Source organism: Ischnura elegans, chromosome 10 (assembly GCF_921293095.1).
Source record: "Ischnura elegans chromosome 10, ioIscEleg1.1, whole genome shotgun sequence".
Classification (NCBI taxonomy): Eukaryota; Metazoa; Arthropoda; class Insecta; order Odonata; family Coenagrionidae; genus Ischnura; species Ischnura elegans.
This window is the reverse complement of record NC_060255.1, coordinates 62,269,892-62,294,263: the sequence shown is the minus strand read 5'-3', so window position 1 is coordinate 62,294,263 and position 24,372 is coordinate 62,269,892. Positions and strand designations below refer to the sequence as shown.

At 38.2% G+C, this 24,372-nt stretch overlaps 2 protein-coding genes across 2 annotated transcripts in view; one reads left to right on the top strand and one right to left on the bottom strand.

Annotated features, from left to right (window-relative positions):
• Positions 1–7,594, bottom strand: part of LOC124166446 (zwei Ig domain protein zig-8-like) — a 366,954-nt gene extending 359,360 nt beyond the window's left edge. Inside the window, exons 1-2 of the mRNA XM_046543976.1 lie at positions 7,525–7,594; positions 774–943 (exon numbers count right to left, since the gene is read on the bottom strand). Coding sequence (XP_046399932.1) covers positions 774–943; positions 7,525–7,594 — 240 coding nt within the window. The remainder of the gene's footprint in view (positions 1–773; positions 944–7,524) is intronic.
• A 4,742-nt stretch (positions 7,595–12,336) lies between these two features.
• LOC124166444 (piggyBac transposable element-derived protein 4-like) lies at positions 12,337–15,228 on the top strand. The gene is made up of 3 exons (XM_046543975.1): positions 12,337–12,370; positions 12,484–14,102; positions 15,135–15,228. The coding sequence occupies exons 2-3, from the start codon at positions 12,484–12,486 to the stop codon at positions 15,226–15,228; spliced, it is 1,713 nt and encodes a 570-aa protein (XP_046399931.1). The 5' UTR covers positions 12,337–12,370.
• Positions 15,229–24,372: the final 9,144 nt, after the last annotated feature.

Below are 24,372 nucleotides of genomic sequence, written 5' to 3'. Positions count from 1 at the left end.
TCAACTTTGTTAGCAGAAAATTTTAACGAGGCAATATTACACAGCCAGTTCAATGATGTTTCCATTCTCTTCCCACAAAACCTCAGAGCACATATTAGCAGCCGGATTTCATTCTTGGCTTCAATGAAAACTCTGGTGATAGAATTTATAAAATAATTTTTGCGAATGATGATGTGAAGGCTAAGGTAAATACGGAAGTCTATATATAAGAGAATTCAAAATATTGCTAAAAGGAAATATTGTTAAAGTACTCCGTGGATGAAACGGTTGATTTGATAACAAATGGGGTAGTCGAATCATCAATTATCCCTTCCAAGATCATCGCATACATTCGAAAAGGAAGAATATAAATAAGGCAAAATATTACTTGCTGAAGTGATGTAGCCACGAAGTTTAAATCAAATAACGTTCAAAGCTTTGAAAATCTGTTTTTTCACCCTCATAATGACGCTGGCCGATAAATTTGCTTCTCTTTCTATTTACAAAAGTGTCACGAGACGAAATATTGGATTTAAGACATTAGGTAGTTTTTCAAAATGATTATAATGCTGCAACTTAAATATTGAATTATTGAAAAAAATTAGATAAATTAATTATTAAGGAATTATTCTCGGGATCTACACCAAGTTGATTCAGTTGGATTGGCCGAAGTTTAGGAAAACGACTTGTCTTCCATTGTCTAGGCGTGTTACTCTCTGAATTTCAGAATTCACACTGATTTCAGTTCAGATTTATTGCTAGGTTGAGGGTAAAATGAAAAGTTGGGTACTCACCGTTCGGTTTCCAAGGTTTTTGACTCTACAGTTGAGGTGTGCTGTTCGACCAACGAGCTCTGTCAAATTGCTCGGGACGGAAGTGTCGAAGTAAGGTCCTGTGCCCGGCGTCGGAAGTTCCTGCAAAAACTCCGTGCGGAACCTTCTCGAGCCGTAGAGGGAGCCCACACCTGCATTAGGAAGAAAATATTTAAGGTTAGCGAACAGGGATGGACAAAATTTCACACAGAACGACGCATGCAAGTTATGAGATTTCACATAGTAGATTTTAGCGGTCCCAAATCACCAAGTAAAACCTAAAATGTGAATTATGAGCTTCTTAAATCTGGGAATAAGTAAAAAATCAGAAAAAAAACGCTTAGTGGTCTTCGAAAACAAGATTCCAGGCCCTCTTCTTACCCCATTGTCCGATTAAGGCACCTTTATGATACGAAAATGCAGAGAAATGAGTGTCCTCTCCCAGATACCGACATTGCAGAAATTAAAAGCAGAAGATTAAGATGGCCTGGCCACATAAACAGGAAGGATTTAGACTCCATTGAGGATGGTAGCAAAAAATATTCCACGAGGTGGACGACCACTGGGGCGCCCATAGACTACATTGGGGAGATATACAGAGGCTCAGGGTTACACCGTAGCTGATGCTAGATAAAAATAGATGGTGAACAGCTATTGACGAGACCACAGGTCTTTTGGGGTTTGAGTGACTATAGAAAGATAGATAGATTTTAGCAGGAAAGGGTATGAGCTTCACTTATTTGTTAAAAACGCTTTGTAATAACTTTAAGCGTAAAACTAAGCATTTTTAACGTCACTCTTGAGAGAAAAGTCGAGGTAGGAGATAATCAAAGAACACCTGACGTTGACTCGGGATGTAAGAGTTTGAACCACGGTTGAGGAAAAGGATTTTTTCTTCCTGGAAATATCACATTAGAGTTATATCGTGCGCTTCGTAACGGCACTCCGTTAGCTAGTCCGTGGTCATATCCTTGAATAAGATATTGAGACGCTTTAGTCTGTGAAATGAGGTGTCTGGGGTGGTTGCATGCATTAATAATTTTTTTTGGCGTGACTTTTTTCCATCACGTTTTTCGTCGTGCTGACGTTCCACTCACATTAATAAGTATTATTTCGACTTAACATTTGCCAATTTATGCATTTCACTTAAAATACGTCGACAATCGATACAAATAGATAGCTTCCTCGAAGTTAGATGTAATCAATAGTTCATAAATGGATACACAAAATAATCTCTGCTTTCATCGTACGACGCCCTCTATATTAGTTTTTAAACCTCAAAATAAGTGTAATAAAGGTTATTTACTGAGTTCTTTTACCATAGGGTAGGTATCAATGAAAAAAGCAATTAGGTTTGTTAAATTTTACAAATTTTATAAAATTGTTTTGCCATAGAAAAGTTTCTTCAAAAGCTAAAATGCTAACTTAATTCGAACTAGCAACACAAATATAGCATTTCTCATTTATTTCAGATACTTGGAATAATTTAACTGCTTAAAACGTTCTTAATAGAAGGAATGGTGAAAGTAGCCTCTAGTTCACGTCGAGCTAAAATTCAGCGCAAAGGGCTTCAAATCCGTGGGTAATGTTTGTAATAGGATAGGATAGCCTTGGAAGCAGAGTTAGCCAATGCATTTAAATTCTCAAGCAACCAAACTGAAGTATCTTTTTACCTTTAAACTCAACGCTCGCGTAAAAATTTTCTAGAGCATCCTTTTCATAAAGTCTTTTAAATGCTTATAACTTTTAAAGGGAACGTTAAATATATGATCTTGAAAAGAATTTTAGTTGCAAAACATGAAGTACAACCAATATAAATCGGGTATTAAAGTCACGTTCATTATGGACGTTAAAATAGCAAATCGCGTTACGGCCACCAATGTTGGATTGAAAAGAATAATGGTAAATAGAAAAAGACACGAACGATCAAGTGAACGATCGAGGTTATTTTACTAGCATTCGATGAAGAAAAAGAGAACAATGCCATGCGCTGGAAAAGGCCCGAATTTTCATTCCGTCGAAATTCAACGGGAAAGACCTTCATCACGAGACACGAAAGGAGGAGGTTTGAGGCATTTCCACGACTCGTAATCGTTACGAATCGCCGGGGCTAAACAAAATCAACTCTGGCGGTTTGCTGAAAAAAAAAACTACACCGTTCCCTTCATTTTCTTTTCTTCCCCTTCTTTTCCTTTCAATACGGAATCGTTCGTAGTTTGACCTGGAGAATGGCAACTGGAGAAAAAAAAACCGTCCATTATTCTCATGGGGAAAGCGTGCTTCTTTGTTTCATCAATTTTTTTGAAAATGTTCTTTTTATTAATTTTCTATTTTTTAACAAATTTTTCATTTATTTCTCTCTCATTCCCTTCCTAAGTTCCCACATGGACCTTCATACAAAAAAAAACATTCCAGCAGGATGAATATACACATAGGTAGGTGCGGAGCGAGTGATATGAGCCCGAATCAAGGGCGATCAATCTACCGTGGGTATAGAGATGGAGAGATATAGGGACAAAGGGGTAGGGGGTATGGGGAGAAAAATACATGGAGACCTTTTTGAGGGAAGGAGAGAGGAGGGAAAATTGTGTTGCGTTGAAACGGTGTCGAGGCTGCATCCGAACGTCCCAGGAGAGGATGCTGGCTTGGCTGTTGGATGCAATCGGACGTGCTCTCAATCGAAGGGTGAGCGATGGTGAAGTATTGACGGGAGATGCGAGGATGGGACGAAGTCCGTGTCAAGATATCTAGTGTACGTGTGGTGGTCTCCGTGGCGTCGTGTCAACGAGCTGACGGCAGCTTCCCGGGTGATTGCAAGGAACCCTCACCAAATTGAAGGGGGGACGTTGTTTAATGACAAAAAATGAGCATCGAAACAAAATGTTTGGTGCTTTCTCCATGCAGCAATTGCCTCTCTTGAAATTCAACATATTTTTTCTACGATTCTGCTTTTTTTTGCTTTTTAGTTTTATTTTTAAAAATTGAAGAAAATTGTACTAGTACTTTTTGAGAGTGCATGACACTAGTTCCATTCAGGTTATTACTTAATTCTTTTTGCCTGCTTTTATCTAAAAAATTCAGACCACGAGGGTGCGTCTATTCCTAGGCATGATGATTATTGCTTGGCATAATAAAATAATCATCCATTCGTTTCTTAGAAAATGACTTTAAGTTTGTTCTAATACACCGTTAGTCTTACCGCACCAAATGGAAGAACGTAGAACGGAAATTGAGAAAATGTAAAGATTCAGACTGCTAGAGCGTACAGTTGCCAAAGATAGTGTAATAAGATTATTATAGTAAAATAATGTTCTTATACATGTTTTTTTTAGAAAAACACATCACGCATTTAATTCCACTTCTGAGTTCCCATGTGAGTATATTTTTTCCGACAAATTATTATTTGTAAGTTATTTTCCGATGTAAATTAATACACATTTTGACCTATTCTTTTGAATTAAATGACTATGGGAAGGTTAGTACTAGATGGCAATTATGAGTGGTACTTTCATGGCATCTGGGAGAGTAAATAGTTTAGTAAGATGAAACACAATTTTCCATACTTAAGAGTTAATGGGACAGTTAAATATATTGGTGCTAAGTGTGACGTTTGTAGAAACACCCTCTATGGCACCGTATCAACGAGCTGATGGATTGACTAAACTATAGTTCATGTAGTGATTTGTGTAGTCTAGTAATACATGCAGGGATTCATGTAGTGATTGCCTTTCTATGAGGTGCAACATATTTTTGCTCTACCTGATATACTGCGCTTTTTTGCTGCAATTACAGAATATAAATTTTTTGCAATCATCAAAGAAGCTCGAGGTCTTTTCCAGAATGCATGGTAACATTTTCGAAACATTTTTTGGTAGACGAGTTGTATACCGAATTATCAAATTATGACCTCAACTAATTGGTTTCTGGCTGTATGTTTACTTGTAGTATAGTTAAGAAACATATTCAAAACATATTTTTAGCTTCCTTTTGAAACTGACAAGGAAACTATTTTCATCAAATTCGTGGTAATAAAAAACTCACAAGCTTTAATACACTTTATGTTTATATAAAGAAGGGTAGAAGTAAGTAATGCATTCAAGCCGTTGAAGTCAGATTGAAACAGGCATAGCAGAATCAAGGAAACAGTAAAAGTTCTGAGGATGATTTTTAGCAGTTATTTGAAAATTCCACTCATTCCTAGCTCTTACGATTGATCTCATTTTACTATCTGTTCATCTATAAAATATATCATACAATTACTTCAAAAATATCACTCCTTCTGACTCTTAATAAAACCTCTATGCCTTCATTGTGTACATAAAATCGAGTTTTCAGTTCCTGTTAGAATTGAAGTACACCTAATGTTTTATGCATATAACTCACCTCTCCCAGTCGCCTTAACCTTTATTCAGGCGTGTTTCCTTTTGAGGTTTTCGTGGGTCCCCACTGTTCACCCTGCCTCAAAACACAACGCCAGCTCTTGACTCCGTGAAAATATGCGTGTATGCAAATGTCTATACACTAATCTCTGGTGTTAATTTTCCTGGAATTGCGTTGAGAGAATATACAGTGTGTTTCAGGAGGAATCTGCAATACTTCAGGAGGTGCTAGTGGAGAAAATTTCAGTCCTTCAAACATTAGACTGCGGGAACGTATTTAAACTTTTTATACCATACCTAGGGAAATTTTTTTTTTAAGTTTGATCATAGCTTGACAACGTACTTCAGTTTTACAAAATTTTTATTGCTTACCGGGTAGAGCCCAAATGTACTTTCCCTCACTCTGGGGATAGATAATGTGCAGTCTAAGGGTTTTACATGGGGTAGCAACTCCTTAGTTACTGAGCTATGGCAGCGGAAACATATTTTTTTGGATGAACTTTACAGATACCATGAAAACGGTTTGTCTTGGGTTCTCAGCCTTTGCAACATCTTATTATTTAATTATTATTCAATAGGATGAATTTTTAAAGACATTAAATAATTAAGGTTGGACGAAAATTTGTGATTATATTGGTCTGAAACAATTAATCTTTGATTTTAATTAAATCAGATATCTGAGCGAGTATAAACAATGTGATTCCGTAATCTCACCCATTTTTAATTAAAATTTTTCAGACAATAAAAATCGCACATTTTTGACCAACCTCATTTACTTAATTTTCTTAAAATCCAGAGTATTAAAAATGCCGGAAAGGCTTGAAACCAAAGAAAAACCGTTTTAATGGTAACAGTGGAGTTCATTCAAAAGATTGTTTGCGTTGCCGTAGCTCAGTAAGAAAGGATTTGCGACCCCATGTTTATGGAAAAAATGCTTGTAAGTGTATTTCCTACCACCTCCTGAAGTATTGCACATTCCTCTTGAAACACCCTGTATACACATATAGCTTCGGAGGGTGGGAGTATGAACGCAACAAATAAAAGTGTGTTAGTAAAACTTCTGTGGAAAATTGCTAGCAATAAGTGATTGTTTATCTCCCTTCATCTTTACAATATCCCATTAATGTGAGTCAACAACCATTTATTCTTACTGGGTTTCCGCTGATTGATAGAAATGAAAAACATATCAATGAATTTGGTTTGCCTTATCTCCTTTAGATAAGCTGTTTTTCTTCACTCGTGGCCAATTATAAATGTCCAGGTTTCTTTACTATCAACGGATAATTCCATCAGTTGTTTTGCTAAAGGAAAACCTACACAGACCCAGAATAATAATCAGGTCATTCCAACTTTGATTAAATTAATCACATTCAATTGCTCTCTCTCTCGTACAAGGTATGCTATTAATCAGTATTTCCCCGGAGAAATGGACAAGGAAATATTATTCAAGAGTCTTTCAATGCTGGATCACGATTCCTCCGCTTACGGAATGCATTTGGGCGAACTGTATTCTCAGAAGTGTTAATTAAGAGCAAATACACTTGCAAACGATCAAAGCAACATTCAATTACCATGAAAATCGTTTTCGCCAAAATATTGATAATACTAATGGATTTCCGTTGTTGATAGAATTTAGTTTTAAACTAATGCAACTCACAACTCACCCTAATTGCGACTTACTGCTTCACATGGGTTATATGAACTAAGAATTGTAGTCCGTTGCATATTAATATATGCAGCGATGTAGAGTATTGATGGAGACCCCTGGATGCACAGAATAAATATGGTGAAACATGCGTGAGGGGCAAGAGTAAGGAACGAAGGGGAGCGTGACGAGAATGGCCAACATAAAAAGCCTCACAAGTCATGGTACTAAAAATTCACTACCGGATCAGTTTAAAAACCTCAGAGTTAGGGCACCCGTTCTTCCTCAAGCTTGGAAACAGAGAATAAGATTCTCCTTAACCCATTTTCGGCCAGAAAACTTTCCGCTTACGATTTTGAAGGAATTTATGTTATTTGCTCTTACATTCTTCTTTTATAATCCATTGAAATTTTTTGATGATATACCAACTTTTCAATCAAGTTGATGAATTCAATTTCTTCTCTATAACCCTTAGCTATATCGCTAGTCTAGTTGGTAACGAGGTCAGAATCTAATTTTGTTAATTTTCTACTTGTGACATTGAATGAAAGAATGAATATTTGTGGAAAGCATATTTTTAAAACGCTATATAATCTTTGCAATGCATTTTTATAATATATCTTTAAGATATTTGCATGTTATTTGTTGACAGTAGGTGTTTATATTGAATACCCTGTTCATCAGTGGGTAGCGGAGAGTCATATCTTACTCATAGTGGGAGTGTTGGCAGCATCCACTGCGCAGTGCCACGATCTTTTGCGGGAGCTATAGTCTGCCATCGTCTTCAAGGTGATAAAACAGCTAGAAAATTCTCCGGTTACTTAAAGAGGTCAGTCAAGAGAAAAACATGGTCAGTTGGGCTCTGATTGTTCCGTTTTCCGACAAGTTCGTTACCTCTATCTTACGAGTTTTTTTTACGCGGCAGCTCAAAATTCCATTTGATACTCGAGTGAAGAAAATTGAAATCCATTTTTGCCGCAGTTGGCTTTGGAGCGTTAAGAAAAAAAAGTAGAGAGGATCGCGCGTGGCGGAAATGATGTTAGGGTGCGCACAGCGCTATGCGTTTCGAATCGATTTTCTCTCGCAACTTGGATCGAAGGCCGCTTCCTCTCCACAGCCAAGTCTCGTGCTAATCGTATTTCCCGCCTGTGATTCAAGTCTGCGGAACCGTGAGCGCGCGGAACGAACGCATGAGCGAGATTTGTGGTTACACCGTGAAGGTAGTAGGATTGGCGAACGCCATGCTTGGCATCAAGGGTACTCGGGGGAAAAATTGAATCATCTGCAGAGTTATTGCCACCTAGATGGAGTCCTAGATACGAATAAACAAAATAAATGCTCGATATGCGCATCGTGAAAAACGGCGGAATGAAAATGGAATTGATTTGTGCGGCAAGTCTCTCGTCAACTAAAATCCTAACGAATTTTTGTATGTTACTCTTATTGTTAGGGTTACTTGGTCGCGGAAGCTTTAAATAAAGCTTTCCTATTTTCCCGCTAGGTGCATAAATAGATTCAGCTTTTGAGTTAAACTACAAAGTGTGATTGATGGTTTTATCTTAGTTTGTTCATGTAGCATACTTTCGCCGTTTTCAATAGTTGAAGATTCCAGCTTTCTTCAAATCTCATTCTTTCACTTTTCATAAAAAAATGAGGTGGATGGCTTAGAGAGTTAAAAAACGTCGTATTTAAAACAATTTGGAGCACTTTCCTTTTGTTTGCAATGACGCTATCGGTGGCTATCAATCTCTACTAACTCTTAAACTACAATGGAATTATAATAACTTATAATGAATTATGATTCTTATATTAAATCATTTTATTTAATCCGAAATTAACACTGTCTCCCATGATATGATTATTTCATAATCACAAGAAGCCAGTTGATGCAGAAATAATGTTTTTTTTAACTCGCAAACCATTTTCCTTAGTAATTCAGGTATTTTTGAGACTTATTACATATAGACAGAATTAATTACAAATTTCACTGCATGCCTCTCTGACTTGATTAGTGTTGCTTAAGTCATGTCCAATTGGAAATTGCAAAATGGAATGAAACTGATCATATAATTAAGGTGCCATTAATTTCACCCGTGGGGTTTTGAGGGTTTTGCTTTTATCGCTTTCGTCTACAAGCAACAATTTCTATTTAATGCTATATTTTATTGCCCTATGTGGTTTTCTACTCCATCTGATCCATCACCCTGAAGACAATTTCTAGTTATACCATTATGTAAGGGTTATTATTAGCTAAAGTACTTCTGGTTGACTGCATGTGAATTTAACTTCACGCAAACTCTAAATTGCTCAGCAATAGACACCGTTGCCTGGAATACGTTACATATGCAACTACGGCAGGTAATATTTTCACTACATGTAGCGATTATTGGTTATTGTTTATATTTGTGATTGTAGTGGATAGTTGGTAAAAATTTCAACTCAAGTATCGTGTTCGCGATAATGTATACTTTCGACGCATTTCAGTATATCCAGGAATTCTCATGAATATGCTACTGCATCGTTTTTTTTGTGAATAGAGGTCTGGATCCAGCATCATGCTGTTATATCCCGATTTATTTAGCTGATTAAATTTTCACACTCTTTTTGATGCGTGTCTATTGTTTTGACCGATTGCATTCCCGATCTATGCATCCTCTTTGTTTGATGCCTGGCTATTCTTCATTCCGACCTTATTCAGTCTTATTCTCCTTTATTAGTAAATACGTAAGTCTCTGGAACTTTCCACTATGACCGCACTGTGCTGATTTTGCTAAACTAGTTATCTAGCAATATCTTTATGCATACTTTATCTAGCGATTCGATCGATGGATTTTTCTTCCTCACAGGAAAATCCACTAGGATCGCTAGAACATTAATTGCTTATGCTTGGTTTCGATAATAGTAGGGCCCCCTTCGCTTCTATAGCGTTGGGGTGTTTTTCCCTCGTCCCGTCCCTTCCGTACCTATCCCTTCCCAGATGCGTCGGCGGGCCCCCATCGCGGCGGCGCCTCTATCCTTTTTCCTTCCCTTTCTTTCCCTCCCCGGTTGTCTGGGCGTTTAAGCCACTGGCTTGGTTCCCGGCCCCGGTGCGATGTATCCTTCGAAGGGTTCACTAGAACTCTCAAACTCTTTTGTGCTGGTTTTGCTGATATTCGAGAATGCATTTCTGCTAATAGGTGCGTGTGCGCTTTTCAGGAAAGGATGGCGCACCAGTGGAAAGTTCTAGAACGCACGGAGGGGGAGCGATCGGATGCCGCGATGCCTTAAAAACTGCACGCATCATTCAGTTGAGGTCATTTTCGTCAAGAGTTGTAGTAGATGTAGCGGGCTCCCGAAGGTCCGTGGAAGGGAAGCTCTACGATTTACCTTGAGAAACCGAGGGAGGAGATCACTCTTACCCAAGGATCAACCGACTCATATATACTCCTAGCGGCAAACTCCGTATTATTCATTTCTCATCCAAACCGCCCCTGCGAGAGGACCACCTTCGTAGTCAGGAAACCCTCAGGGTCAGTCAAAGATCCTAGTCTGATCTGCCCCTTATCCAGCTGTCAAAGAAAGGACACGACAATACTATGAAAACTGGGTGCTACCTACCACGCGTCGTCAGGCGTGAAGGTTCTCTCATCGTCTATGTTGGCTACGGTTGGTGGAGTGATCGTTTTTTAAATTTATGCCTGGAAAGAAACCAACATGTACCTTCTTTGTCTCATTCGAACTCATTTGGAGTGCATATCGAGAATGAAATCAAGTCGCGGCTTACAAATCCTGGGAAATATGCTTCGCGTCGCATTATGTATCTCCCGTCACCTAGTTTCCTTAACACTGTGAAGAAAGCCTTTATGAGTGTTTTTAGTGATTGCAGAATATTGATTATTTTAGTAATCAAGCCATATGCTTAAGTTAACAGCGTGCAGTCCGGCAAACACTTTTGAGGAAAGTTATCCAGTTTCCGGTGTTTCCTTGTTCGGTGTTTTTAGCTTTAGTTTAGTCTAGAGTAGGTTTAAGGATTGAGGATATCTGATGAAATTTAAAAAGATTCCATTAAAATACAGCCAAAGGTACATTATGTCGAAATCGACGAGGATACGACAAGCAATGCATGTGAGGTGCATTGCTTTCAGAAACAATCTTTTAAAACAAGCATGCTCACGAAAATGAAAATCGGTTGAATCATCGTTACCTAAGAGTTTTGAATCATTTTGTATGCATTTGAAAATTTTGTTGCTTTGACTATCACCGCCTGCTGCGCGGTACTGAAACTGCAAACGCGTTAAAATATAATTGTAGTGACCGTGCCCTAGCCTCGTAGGTCCACCCAAGTAGAACTTGTGGCTATATTTAACCCTCCGCTACTCGCGTGGCGTCTGCTGGACGCCAACCAATATGTTTTTGTTTTTCTTCGGCCAAAGTGTGCGTATAATAGTTTCTCCTTCTAGGTACCTTACTCTTTTCGAATTGTCTGCCATTCAGTTAAATCATATCAGATAAATTTATAGCAGGGTGCCAGGCAAGGGTTTTTGAAATGTATTTGAGTCTGTCAGACGCCACGCGACTAGATTCGTTACAATTTAATAAATATTTTATTTTCAATCAATGCTCATTTCTTATATTTTATAATTGTTATTTAATGCTATTATTAATTATGATTATCTTTAATTTGTTGTAAATAAAAATGCAATTTTTTTCTCTTATTTATTTATGTGGTTTAAGCTCGCGTTTTTGTTTACTGCGGGAATATATCAAGGAATTACTGCTCTCGATTTCACCGGAGACAATCATTCGAAGGTCGTATTTCAGCCACCCATCCATTGTGGGTTTTTTGTGTGCAACTTAATTGCACAGCAATTGATTGCAATCTGGGGAGCGGCACGCCACGGCCTGCTGTTTCGGCATATGCCCAGCTGCTTTTTTTTCTATCCGCGTAGGTCCAACGCTTGTCTTTTCGTCGAGTCTCAATTATAACGTATCTTACCCTAGTCTATTCAGCACTGTGGATAGGCGCCGCGTCGCGAAACCATATCGGTGACGACTTTGCTTTCTTTTGAATTCGGCATATGCCCTGCTAATTTGTTTTCTATCTGCGTAGGTCCAACGCTTGCCTTTTCGTCGAGTCTCAATTTTAACGTATCTTATCAATGTCTATTCAGCACAGTGTGATAGACGCCGCCTCTAAAACCATTTCGGTGACGACTTTGTTTTCTTTTCAATCTGCAACCTTAGAGAAACTCTCCAACATATCTATGACAAGTTATCTTTTTCTTATCTATTTCTCGCAGCCGCAGAGATGCCACGTCGGGTCCCCACATATTGCGCTAATTTACTAACTTGTTTTCTTTTGGATATACAAATGTGCAACTCTTGTAGTTCCTCCGTATAAATACCCAAGTATCCCGCTATCGACCACTCATTCTTTGTCCGTTGGTGTATTGGTGCGTCAGAAAGGAACTTGTGACTGCAAGGAGCCCCTGAATTTTATCAGTAAAACGTGCGAGTAATTCCAGAGTGGTGCAGTGGAACAAGCTACACTTCATAGTGTTTCATTGTTCGAAAGTGTAAGTTTTATATTCCTTTATATTTATGCATATACATTTATGAAATTAATCACGCTGTAGATGGTTGTTCCCTATTATGATGTATCTCTTCTGGATTTACTTACGTCCCTTAGATGGAGAGAAAAAAACAGCTAAACCTAATGCGTGAGGAAGATCGTAGCTATCTGCAGCGTCTTCTGATGGAATCATCAGATTCAGAATTGTCTGCAGTAGATGATGAGAGCGAAGGTGAAGAAGATTCCTTAGAGGAACAATTGCAAAACACGGATACGGAGCAAGAAATTACTAGTGAGGAAGAAAGTGACCGAGAGGATGAAGAATCAGGTAAAGAATTTGTTTTTGGGAAAGACAAAACTACGAAGTGGGCTTTGCAAATACCAGTGGTGACTGTAAGGACTCGTCGTCATAATATTGTAAACCTGAATTCACGTGTGAAAGAAAGTGCTACAACCGCTAAGACTGTACTCGAGTGTTGGAGATGTTTTTTTACCGACAGTCTGCTTGCTATTATTTTGGAAAACACTAATAAATTCATTGAATCCCAAAAAGATCGTTACGATAGGGAAAGAGATTGTAAATTTACCGATTTGAGTGAACTGAAAGCTTTCTTTGGATTACTGTATATGGCAGGTTTCCTTAGAAATAGTAAGCTAAATACAAGTGATTTGTGGTCTACAGATGGAACTGGTGTTGAATTTTTTCGATTGGTGATGTCTCGTAAGCGCTTCCACTTTATTTTACAAAGCCTTCGGTTTGATGACAAAGCAACTAGAAGCGATAGGAAGCTATTAGATAAGCTTGCACCTGTTAGAGAGGTTTTTGATATATTTGTTCAAAATTGCCGTGAAAGTTATTCTTTGGGAGAATACGTAACTATTGATGAAATGCTATCAAAATTCAGAGGAAGATGTGCATTTAGGCAATACATCCCGAGTAAACCAGGAAAATATGGAATTAAGATATTTTCTCTAGCAGATTCTAAAACATTTTACACAGGGAACTTAGAAGTATACGTTGGGAAGCAGCCGGAAGGCCCATTTTACGTTAGTAACAGTGCCAATGATGTTGTAAAAAGGTTGGTTAGACCGATTGCTCACAGTGGTCGCAATATAACCGCCGATAATTGGTTTACCAGTTATGAGCTAGTTTTAGACCTACTCAAAGCTAACCTTACGTATGTAGGAACAGTAAGGAAGAATAAACGGCAGCTTCCACCCAGTTTTACATCCCCTGTCGGTCGAGAACCATTTACAACTCGTTTTGGATTTGATAGGCATTGCACATTGGTATCATACATACCAAAGCGACGAAAAAATGTAATTTTAATATCTTCAATGCATCATGATTCCACAATCGATGAAACAACAGGGAATTCGAATAAGCCAGAGATCGTGACATTTTACAATGCAACTAAATCTGGCGTTGATGTAGTTGATAAATTATGCGCGACTTACTCAGTAGCAAGAAACACCAAAAGGTGGCCGATGACTATATTTTATACCATGCTCAATGTGGCAGCAATAAATGCTCAGGTTATTTACCTTGTAAACAACAAAGAGAGTTCTCATGCAATTTTGAAAAGAAGGCATTTTATCAAAGTCCTTGCGCAAGAACTAACTAAAGAGCACCTGCAAAAACGTAGTCACGTGGTAAATTTACCGAGGGAATTGAGAAAAAGAACTTTAGCCATTAGTGAGAAAGACAAAGAAACTGAACATAATGAGTCAAGTACTTGCAGTTCCAAAAGTATTCGTAGGAAATCGGAGGAAAAAACGAAGGAGAAAAAAGAGAATTCTAGAAAGAGATGTTACATTTGCGACAGAAAAAAAAATCGAATGACAAAATATAGGTGCATTTCCTGTGATCATTATATATGTTTAGAGCATTCTGAATACGTTTGTATTGTTTGCAAGGATAAAAATATGTAATTGTTGCTGTGATGTGGTTTAATTGAGAGCAATGTATCAAAAATGTGCTTAGTTACTAAAAGATGGTTAAAATGTCTTAAATAAGTTAAAAACTATTGTATTTACAATGTTATAACTTGTAAAGGAGCAAATAAATAACATAAAAGTAGTGTGTTGCATTTAATTTTAATATTAACTATTATATTATAATGTACACTATTGGCGTCTAGCAGACGCCACGCGAGCATATTTGTCCCAAAATTTGACGCGAGTGCGGAAGGGTTAATACCTTATTTTTTTAATATTATCTAAATTAAATAAATGCTCTTTTTATCTTGCATGGGTATCCATTTTTAATGTCCTTTCCGGACAGTGGCTTTTGTTAACAGTATCAAGAGTGACGGAATAATCTTATATTAATGATTGTAAAGTTTCATGGAAATATTTGTGCGCTTTCGTACTTTTTTCTTCGCATTTATCTTTCCTATGATTAAGTTAATTGAGTAATTTTCTAATTAATTTGAAAAGAATTTCAGAGTTCACATTTCACTAATCTACTCTGAGACTCGGAGACTGTGTGCTAGGCTTACTTTGGATATAGAATTACGGCCAAAGCGACAGTAAAGACTCTTACAGAGCGACGCTAACAGCATTCTAGAATATATTTATGTTTCTAGGACTGACAGAAACAAACAATTGAGTTTGATGTTTATGCCGACTGGATGAATATAGGAATTCGTTTTCCCCTCTATCCATAAAAAAATGAACAAATGCCAGGTGGATCACAGAAGTTAACCAATCCTTTTTTTTATTTTTGTAAGTTTCATGTGTTATATTGCTTATTTTCTATTCAAAAGAACTTTGCTGTGCGTTGTTGGTAAAATGAGAGATGAAATGTGTAATAAAGAGGGGCAGTGCCAAATTGATTTGAAGGACGTTTGCATTATTTGAGGGATCCTAACGTCATAAAACATGATGGAATGTCCTTAATTTTGAAATTTCATGATACTTCTCCAATTACAATGTTCGCTTCCCCTTAAAATAGGCTTTATTTAACCGCTGGTTTCGTAGCACCTCTGCCGTATATCTAACGGGTTATCTCCCGGGGTTGTAAGCGAGTGTATAAATCTGTTTGGCCTACGCATTATATTTTACAACCTGATTCTGCGAGTTGAAAATATAGAATGTCTCGTCAAGATATTCTCACACCCATTTCTTTCATTTTAACATCAGTGAACTTTCCCAACTTCACTTACCTCTATTATTTTTTTGTAATTTTTCTCCTATTCGCTTGAGCGTTCTTTATCATTACGCAGCCGGGACAAAGAACAAAAATCCTCCGTCAAAAGAGCTCAGTCGAGCGCGAAATTGCTTTTTGAAGGTAAAATTGACCAGACATGGACACGACGAAGTATTGAACTGCCCATACCCTCAACCAGCAGCTGAACAGAAAAAGATCAGCTCCACAGTATGGTATCTTAGCTAGGTAACGAGAGTTTCTCTTTCCCTAGTTGTTGAAAAATAATTTCTGCATGCCTTAGAACTATTGTTTTTGGCATATCTGACATGGATTTAGAACAGTAAGTGACGACGTATTCGTCTGCAGTGTAACTCTACGGACGTAGACTATAAAATAACGCTGATCAGAAAAAGATACAAGTGCTCGATCTTGGTGTATGAGATACGTCGTAAAGATCAAATAAAATTTCTAGCGGGGAAAGGAGGACGTGTACGGAAAGATATTAAACAAAGGATCAGTGCGGCTTCATACGCTGACCAACTATCAGTTAAATGGCTAAATGGTAAGGCACGAATCGCATGTGATATGCTGTAAAGTCGTTTCTTGTCCAATTCCATTTTAATTTAATTTACTTGACATATTTTATTTAATTTCTTTCGTTATTTGCGTTTTTGATTGCATTAATTCATAATTTAATGTCTTTTTGCTAGGCTGATGTTTTAGATTTTTTATTGTGGCTTTAAAAGAACTTTGCTAGGTGCTGTTGGTAAAATGAGAGTTTAAGAGTTTTCGGTAGAAAAATCAAAACAAAGGGGTTACTTCGCACTAGTGCCTACGGAGGAACTTAACAATATGTAAAAGAAAGCTGCTTTAATGGAGAAAAACTACTACGAGCAAGTAGAAAGCGCTACACAGATTTAACACGAATTGAGCAGATAGACTTAGGATTGCACGTGCTAGACTCAAGTTGCCTGACGATTAGAAATCATTCAGAATGACGTAGAGAGCAGCATCTAAGAACATTACTGTCTTTCGAAGTCAATTAGAATTGGTAAAATAAGAGAAATTTTGCCGAACGTATAGGAATACGATTTCGTTTTTATCCTACTCAATCAAGAGCTTTAATAAATGACAGGTGGGATTCACAAAACAACTACATATCTCCAACGCGCACGTGAATTTTAAGATAGTGGTTATTGTTCAAAAAGCCACGCCACAAGCCTATTCAGGTGGATTTTGGGGTAGTGTATGATGTAGACCTCAAGTGATGCTCTGTCCTGTTGGTAAAATGAGTGTTTAAGAGGGAAGACTTGTAATAAAGAGGGGCAGTGCCAAATCGATTTCAAGGAATTTTATATTATTTGAGTTATCCTAACATCATAATGCTTAGTAGGCAGTCGTTAATTTTCAAAATTTCATGATATTTATCCAATGATAATGCTCGCTTCGCCTGTTTATTATCTCAATCTCTCGGCCGCCTTTTATTTTAGCTCCATCCGAGGCATATACATAGGGATAGTTGAAGGTCTTCCTCAAGAGATGTACTGCCCTGCATTTTCTCACGTTTAGTTATAGTCCCCATACCTGGCTCCACACATGAACGTTGTTTAGGTCCGATGATAGGTTTTAAAAGTCAGAGTGTTCTCTTTTTTCACGATATATTACAGTGTCATGACAAATCCTTGTATTTCCTTTATTAGCAAAGACTATATATTTATGATGAAAAAGGGGCTGATTACTCTTCCTTGTGGGACACAAAATGCCATTTTAGCTAAACTAGAGCTAATTCCGTCAATCTATTCCTAATGGTAAATGAGAGAATCCCGTATCCAGTTTACTATTTTTTTGCCTCAACCCGCATCATTGAAATTTGTAAAAAAATGTTTTTTATTCAATATGATCACTTAAAATTCTATGAAAAATGACGTCAAGTTGTTATTTTGAGCCAGCTGATTTGAGAACACCTTGAATAAATGTATAAAAAAATCAGTTAGAACGAATCAGCGATAATAGAACGCATCTCTCCGGTCGCGTTTTGCTCGTATTCATGACGTGTACACCTTCCAGAGTGTACGCAGTTATCTTCAAATAAAATAATATTGCATCGATGAAATTATTTTCAACATTTATTTGTAAGTTAAGAAGAAAAATTACACTTAGTTAGAAGTCAAAAATAGAAATATCGGTTTAATGCAGCACCTTCCTCCGTGCCTGCGTCGGCAAACGCCTTCATATTTGCATATGCATGCTTCGACTTACATCATATATGTCGCCGCAGGTGTGTTACCTCTGAACCGGCAATCCATGTTTACCAGAATCAGCCAGCTACCCATAAAATGATTATTTTGCACACCTATTTCTCTTGTATGGGTTGTGTGTGGTTTCTGTCTGCAGAAACTAAAATACTAAATGGTAAATTAGAGTAATTTGGAATTTATAAATTATTTTTCAAATTTTGTTTTCATTCTAAGTTTCAATGTATACTTTTCATTGCAATTAGAAGTATTAGTAGTATCATTTTTTAATTTTTAAAATATCTTTTCTCATTAAAAAAAAAAAATATTTATTTATAACCTGTTCTATGTATGCAATTCTGGGTCTTCCATCCATAGACAATTGGGAGACATACGTCCTTCTAACTGGAGTTAACTCGGCAGCCTGTTGGGATACTCGATCTCCAAAATAAATGCCTGGTTGTCCGAGCTCGGCTTGAAGTCAGCCGGCTGTGGGAATAATTCACATCACTTTCCGGTCTTCGGCGCGGTAAACGTGACTGACTTCTCTTCCCCGAAGGCACGTTCGCAGTTCCCGCGAGCCTCGAGGACACAGTTCAACGGTCGTCGCTTCGTCGGATCCCATGGGCTGTTCACAAGCCCTGAATCAAATTCCCTTTTCCAAATACGGCGTCATTCTCTGATAGCCTTTTCCCGAAGGGGTTGCGTAGCTGTCGAGCGGTCGATTCGGTATTTTGACCGATCTTTTCTCTTCGATTCCGATACCGTCGATACCTATGATACATAGGTATATGCTGCATTTATATGTCCCTGGAAGTAGCATCAAAAGCATTACGATGAGAGCTCGAGTAGAGTGAGGTCTTATTGGAGTATTATTACTTACTCGACGTATTATTGGAGTGGAAGTAGTCCAACTTTGAATACAGTAGAAAAAGCAACGGGTATGTCGTAAGCAGAATGTTGACTTAACTACGCAGGCAATCAATACAACTACATGAGCCTTGTTTAAAGCTTTCGCGGCTCATGATGATTAATTAAGAAGAGACATACGGGCGTAGTCTGTGTGGTATATCGGATTTTGTCCTGAAGTTTCGTGACCAACTGCTGATGACTTTTTTCAATGGAATGGTACCAATCACTTGAAGATAAAACAAACCAACAGCAAGGGAAATATGTTGCTTTTTAATCAATATAATTAGAGATTGATATTATTCTATTTGTTTGCTCTGAGGGATCAAGGATAAGTTAAAATTTATTTTAATATTTTATCATAAAGAAGAGGAGATGAAATTAATTACCTTTCGCAATCGTCACTTCTTTTTTTCTTCTCTGCCACTGTAAAGCCTACTGGCTCTCTTTTGACACTTCTGTGTTGATAACAAAAGGGAGAGGTCGGCCTTGAGGCTCTCCTATTGCGGTATGATTCAAAGTGTACACACCGCTTAGCGATAATAAATTATTGCTGACCAGCCTATTACTTTATATCCGTCTCATTCGCCTGTATTTTCCCCTTCCCGTCCTTCGAGACATGCCTTTTCCTAAGTTGGTATTCATTCTTCCACTCACCCCCTCACTGTCTCCCTATTCACTTGCCTTTCCGTCCCTCCCTCCCGCCCACGGAGTCAGCAGCCAGCGTGAAGTCACAAGGGGTACGCAGAGACGTCGAAGTAAAGTTGGTGCGGGGCAGTCATGGGCGAGATTTAAATGAGGAGACTCAATTGACTCTATCCACCGTTTGACTGCCTGTCATTTACTCATAATTTACTTCCTCTTCTTTTCACAGATTTTTCATTACCCCATCTTGTGTGGGTACTTTCCTGCGGTGGTTTTCTTCAACAAGGACGAAAGTTAATATCCGTAAAATTTACCAGGTTTATTTCACATATTTTTTACACTTGGGAAATGCATCTTCGTTCACTTTTCATTATTTGCGCACTTCTATGTGCTTTTGTTGCAATTTTACTTAATTTAATATCAAGATTAATCATACAAGTATTCCTATGCAAATATTTAATGTGCGATGAGGGTTAGATGGAAGATGGGACTCTCTGGTCCTAGTCTCACACAATAACGACGAATTATTATTATTATTTACTCAAATCCGTTCATTGTCTTCACTGGCGTTATAATACCACCATCGATATAAATAGACTGTAGCGTAGGTATTGTTTTGACCCAGATTCCCCGTCAGTTCTTCCAGCCTGTCTCTTTAAGCCTTTTTATTTTAAGTATAACCTTTACTATTATTTCTATAATCACGAGTTTAATATGTTTTATAGATGTATTCTTTTGCCGTTTTTTCTCTTTCTAAAATGATACAATGCTGTGTTACATTTTAATGCCCTCGAAGTATGACCCAAGCAAAGGCAAATTTAATTGTTACTTACCACCCATGGAAGCTCACACGTACAAGAGATATTCCAAATTTTCTTCTTAATTAACCTCTCCTTCTTCAACTTTACAAGTTCATGCATACCTTAATAGGTTGTTGTTCTTTAATATACTTATATGCTTATGAGAAGACGGTTGTGCTATTTGTGGAGAATTTTGGGGTATTTGAGAACGAACTCGTCAGAAAATTAGTCTGGAATTAAAAATTTAATGAGTAAAAATTAAAATTTAGAATTGGTTTCACGAGAAATATGTTAACTGTTAATAGATTTCGATATGATAGTTTCATTCTCAAAATTACTCTTAAATAGACGATATTTTACTTGGCTACATATTAGGACTCGATTACGACTGCTATTTTATAGTTCAATCTAGATGTTATTCAACTAATCAGTTGAAGAATATATAAATAGATCTTAGTTTTGATGGATAGATTGCTCGAAGAAATATGTTAACCGTTAAGAAATGTGGATAGAATAGTTAAATTTTTTAAATTACTCTTGAATAGACGATATTTTACTTAGATAGATATTAGGACTCCATTACGACTGCTATTATAGAGTTTGATCTAGATTTTATTCTATTTTTTAGTTGAAGAATATATGAATCGATCTTAGTTTCGATGCATAGATTGCTTGAACATTTGAATAGGCGTATCGTTCGAAAAAATAAAATATCGCGCTCAATCATAGCCTCTCGTTGCCCACCCCTGGAGCTCGTCCTATTGGTTGGTTGCGACGTGACGACCAAGCATAAACTCTGCGTCGTGGAGTGCGGATCGTAGTAGTGTTGAAGTCGCTCGCGGTGTCGTAAATTCACGGATGAGCCAATTGTACAGGCGTGCCGTCGCACAATCCAATCACCCCATGCGGTCTTTTGTCTTCATTTGTTTTCCATGGTTTGCGATGCCGTTGAACCGGCGCCGAACCGTTTTATAAATTGAAATCAGTAGCGAGAGTAAAAAGAGTTCGTGGCGTGTGGTGGTTACTCTGTGAGTTCTAATGGATTTTCGTGTAAATTTGTTCAACGTTACCGAAACCCGATTTCGCTCCATTTTCATCCAATCTTTTTTAATAAATAGATAGCGAGTGTTTATTTATAGTCTCATCATCATGGATCCTATATTAGGTTACGTGGTCCTATAAATTTGTTTTGATTTTTTAAAATTTTTTTCCTCAGCAGTGACATATTTCGGGGTGAACAACGTATTCTGTGCCGGGTTATGTGAAATGTCTACGAAATAACTTGGTCACATACGAAGGTAGAATTTATTCGCACAAAATATTGTAATACTATTTATGCATAATACAATAATAATGTGCTCTTAGTCTCTCGACTATCATTTAAATACAAAGGTATTAAATTGTACCAGATGATGGCTCAGTGAGCCGAAACGCGTTCTACGCAGTAAAAAATCTTGTGGAAAACTGCTGCGACCTTTTATTTATTTAAATATGCCTAACATCCACAAATTGAAGCCTGAATCTGTTGAACTTAGTAAATAGTAATCGTTTACATCTTGCGGTCAACTCAATTTGGTTTTTTTGCCCGCTACAAGCATGCATTGAAGACTGACCAGTTCAGTTTCTGCTTCCAATTGATTTTCATTTGGCACGCGACATAAATATGGAAAAATTGACTTTGCATGCGGTGACGCGCACGAGTGCAAAGTTATATGCACCAAAGGATGAAGTTTGCCATGAAAATTTATTTGACTCAGCCGGGACTCGAACCCGGATCTCCCTATTAATTCCGTGAAGTTTGTTCTGAAAAAATGGATTGATGATGTAACTGGCTAACACGCCTTATCGGCAAATGTGAAATGCAGGTTCGAATCCCGGCTAAGTCAAATAGTTTTTCATAGTGCACTTTTGCTGTATTTAAAAAAGCTCATTTTGCTCCATTATTATCCAACGTTTTTATCAAATCACTGGAGAATTTTTTTAAGTTCTCATCGAAAATCACATGTCCTTGAATGGTTAACTGAAAAATATCTCTATAAAGTATGTGCCCTGATTGTGTTTGTCGCGGGTTCGTGCGGAGGCCCCACTTAACTGTGATCCCAGAAAGGCAGCGGGCGACGAGGACTCGCAGCCGTGAGAGCGACACCGATTCGTGTATAACAGACCATGCCGACCGGCCGAGGATGGAATCAAGCTAGATCCTGGAAAAGTTACGGCAATAGAAAAATTGCCGCAGCCCGAAACGGTAGCAGAAATACGTCGATTTCTTGGCATCGTGGATTATCATCTCAAATATCTCCCTCACTTGGTGTAAGTTACCCAACCCTTGAGAGGTATGATGAGGGAAAAAGAGCCTTTGCCATGGACTACAACGCACATCAAAGCTTTTCAAGAAATCAAGAGAAGGTTAACTAGTGTCCCATCATTAGCCATGTACGAAACCAATCGACCGACAAGAGTATTGGCCGACTCATCTTCATATGGATTGGGAGCTGCACTAGAGCAGCAGCAGTCAGATGGTGAATGGAAAGCGGTATGTTTTGCGTAGCGGACTTTGTCAGATACCGAAAGACGCTACGCCCAATTGGAAAAGGAAGTATTAGCGCTCATCAGGGCTTGTGAGAAATTAGAAAATTATTTAGTAGGCAAGAAATTTCTTCTATGCACGAATCACAATCCACTCGTAGCACTATTGGGAACAAAACCCTTTAGCGAATTGTCCGCCCGAGTGCAGCGTTCCCGTAAGTGCCTCATGCGTTTTGACTATGAGATAATTTATGTTCCCGGAAAGAAATTGTGTACGCCAGATGCTCTCTCACGATCTCGATTCTCCAAAACTACAAAAGAGGGCGATATTCTCACCGATGAAGACGTGGAATTGTACGTGGAAGCTATGAAAGCAGAATCACTAATGAGTGACAAACTCCTGAAGAAAGTTTTGAAAGCTCAAAGCGAAGATGAAAAAACTCGACGAATAAGTTAGTACGTGAAAGAGGGCTGGCCGCGGAAAGATAAACTGCTATTGGAGGATACCAGCTTCTACCACGAACGAGCAAATCTTTCCCACCTTGACGGTCGGCTAGTAAGGGGAACAAGGGTTTACAACCCGGAACCATGGCGGAAAGAAATGTTGAGTCGTATCCACGCAGGTCATCTAGGTGTTTCAAAGGGCAGGGGGCGGATGCAGCAGTCAGTGTGGTGGCCAGGAGCAACTCATCAAATGCTGGAAATGATAAGCAAGTGCCCGGAATGTCTCGAACGTCCGCGTCGTCCATCGCGAGTAGAGCTGTTGAGACCGACGGAGACGCCAGCGCGGCCCTGGCAGATGGTAGGAATGGACATTTTCCACAGCCGAGGGCGTGAATACTTAGTCATCGTCGACAACCTTTCAAAATACCCGGAATTCCGAATGGAATGAAGCTAGATCCTGAAAATATTACGGCAATAGAAAAATTGCCGTAATTGGAAAATACGCGGGCAATGAACGTGATTACAAAAATAAAATACATATTCGCGATTCACGGAATCCCACAAGTTGTCCGAACGGACAATGGGCCTCCATTGGAGGAAGATAATTCCGAGAATTTTCGAACGAATACGGATTTGATATCGTAACTTGCAGCCCATACTACCCTAAGAATAATGGACTAACGGAAGTAGCGATGAAAACGGTAGAAAACATACTGGCAATAGAAAAAGACCCATGTATACCATGCTTCACCCTTGGAGTAGGGGTATTCCCCGGCGGTACTGCTAATGGGACATAAACTGAGAACAACTTTGCCATTTCATTTCATTTTTAGAAATATTTGGTGCTTTGCCGGCGAAGAGATTTCGTGAAGAGTTCTCGGTATCGCCTCCGGGTCAGGAACTCCATTTCAGCAGACGTTTCGATGTCCGACTTAGTCTTCATTCTCAGGGCTTTTATGACTCAACCGTCGCACAGTGGGCTAAAATAAAAAAAAGCTGGCCAAAAGTCGCTAGAGTCTAAGATATTAGTAAATTAACGAAACATTTTACAAATTGTGTATTGTAAATGTGCAATTTAACTTATTTAGGATTATGTAGGCCAAAATGTTGTTTAGAAGGGTGATAACAATTAAAATAGGCGAATGTGATGCGGGAAGCAAACTCTACAAGGGCACGCCTATCTTCTGCTCAGGAAATATCAAGGGAAAAATAGAATTTTTTCTACTGCTAACAGCGTTAAAGCTATCAAATAGTTTTGCATAAGGTAAATTTTGAGTCAAAAAGTCAACTTTTCTGG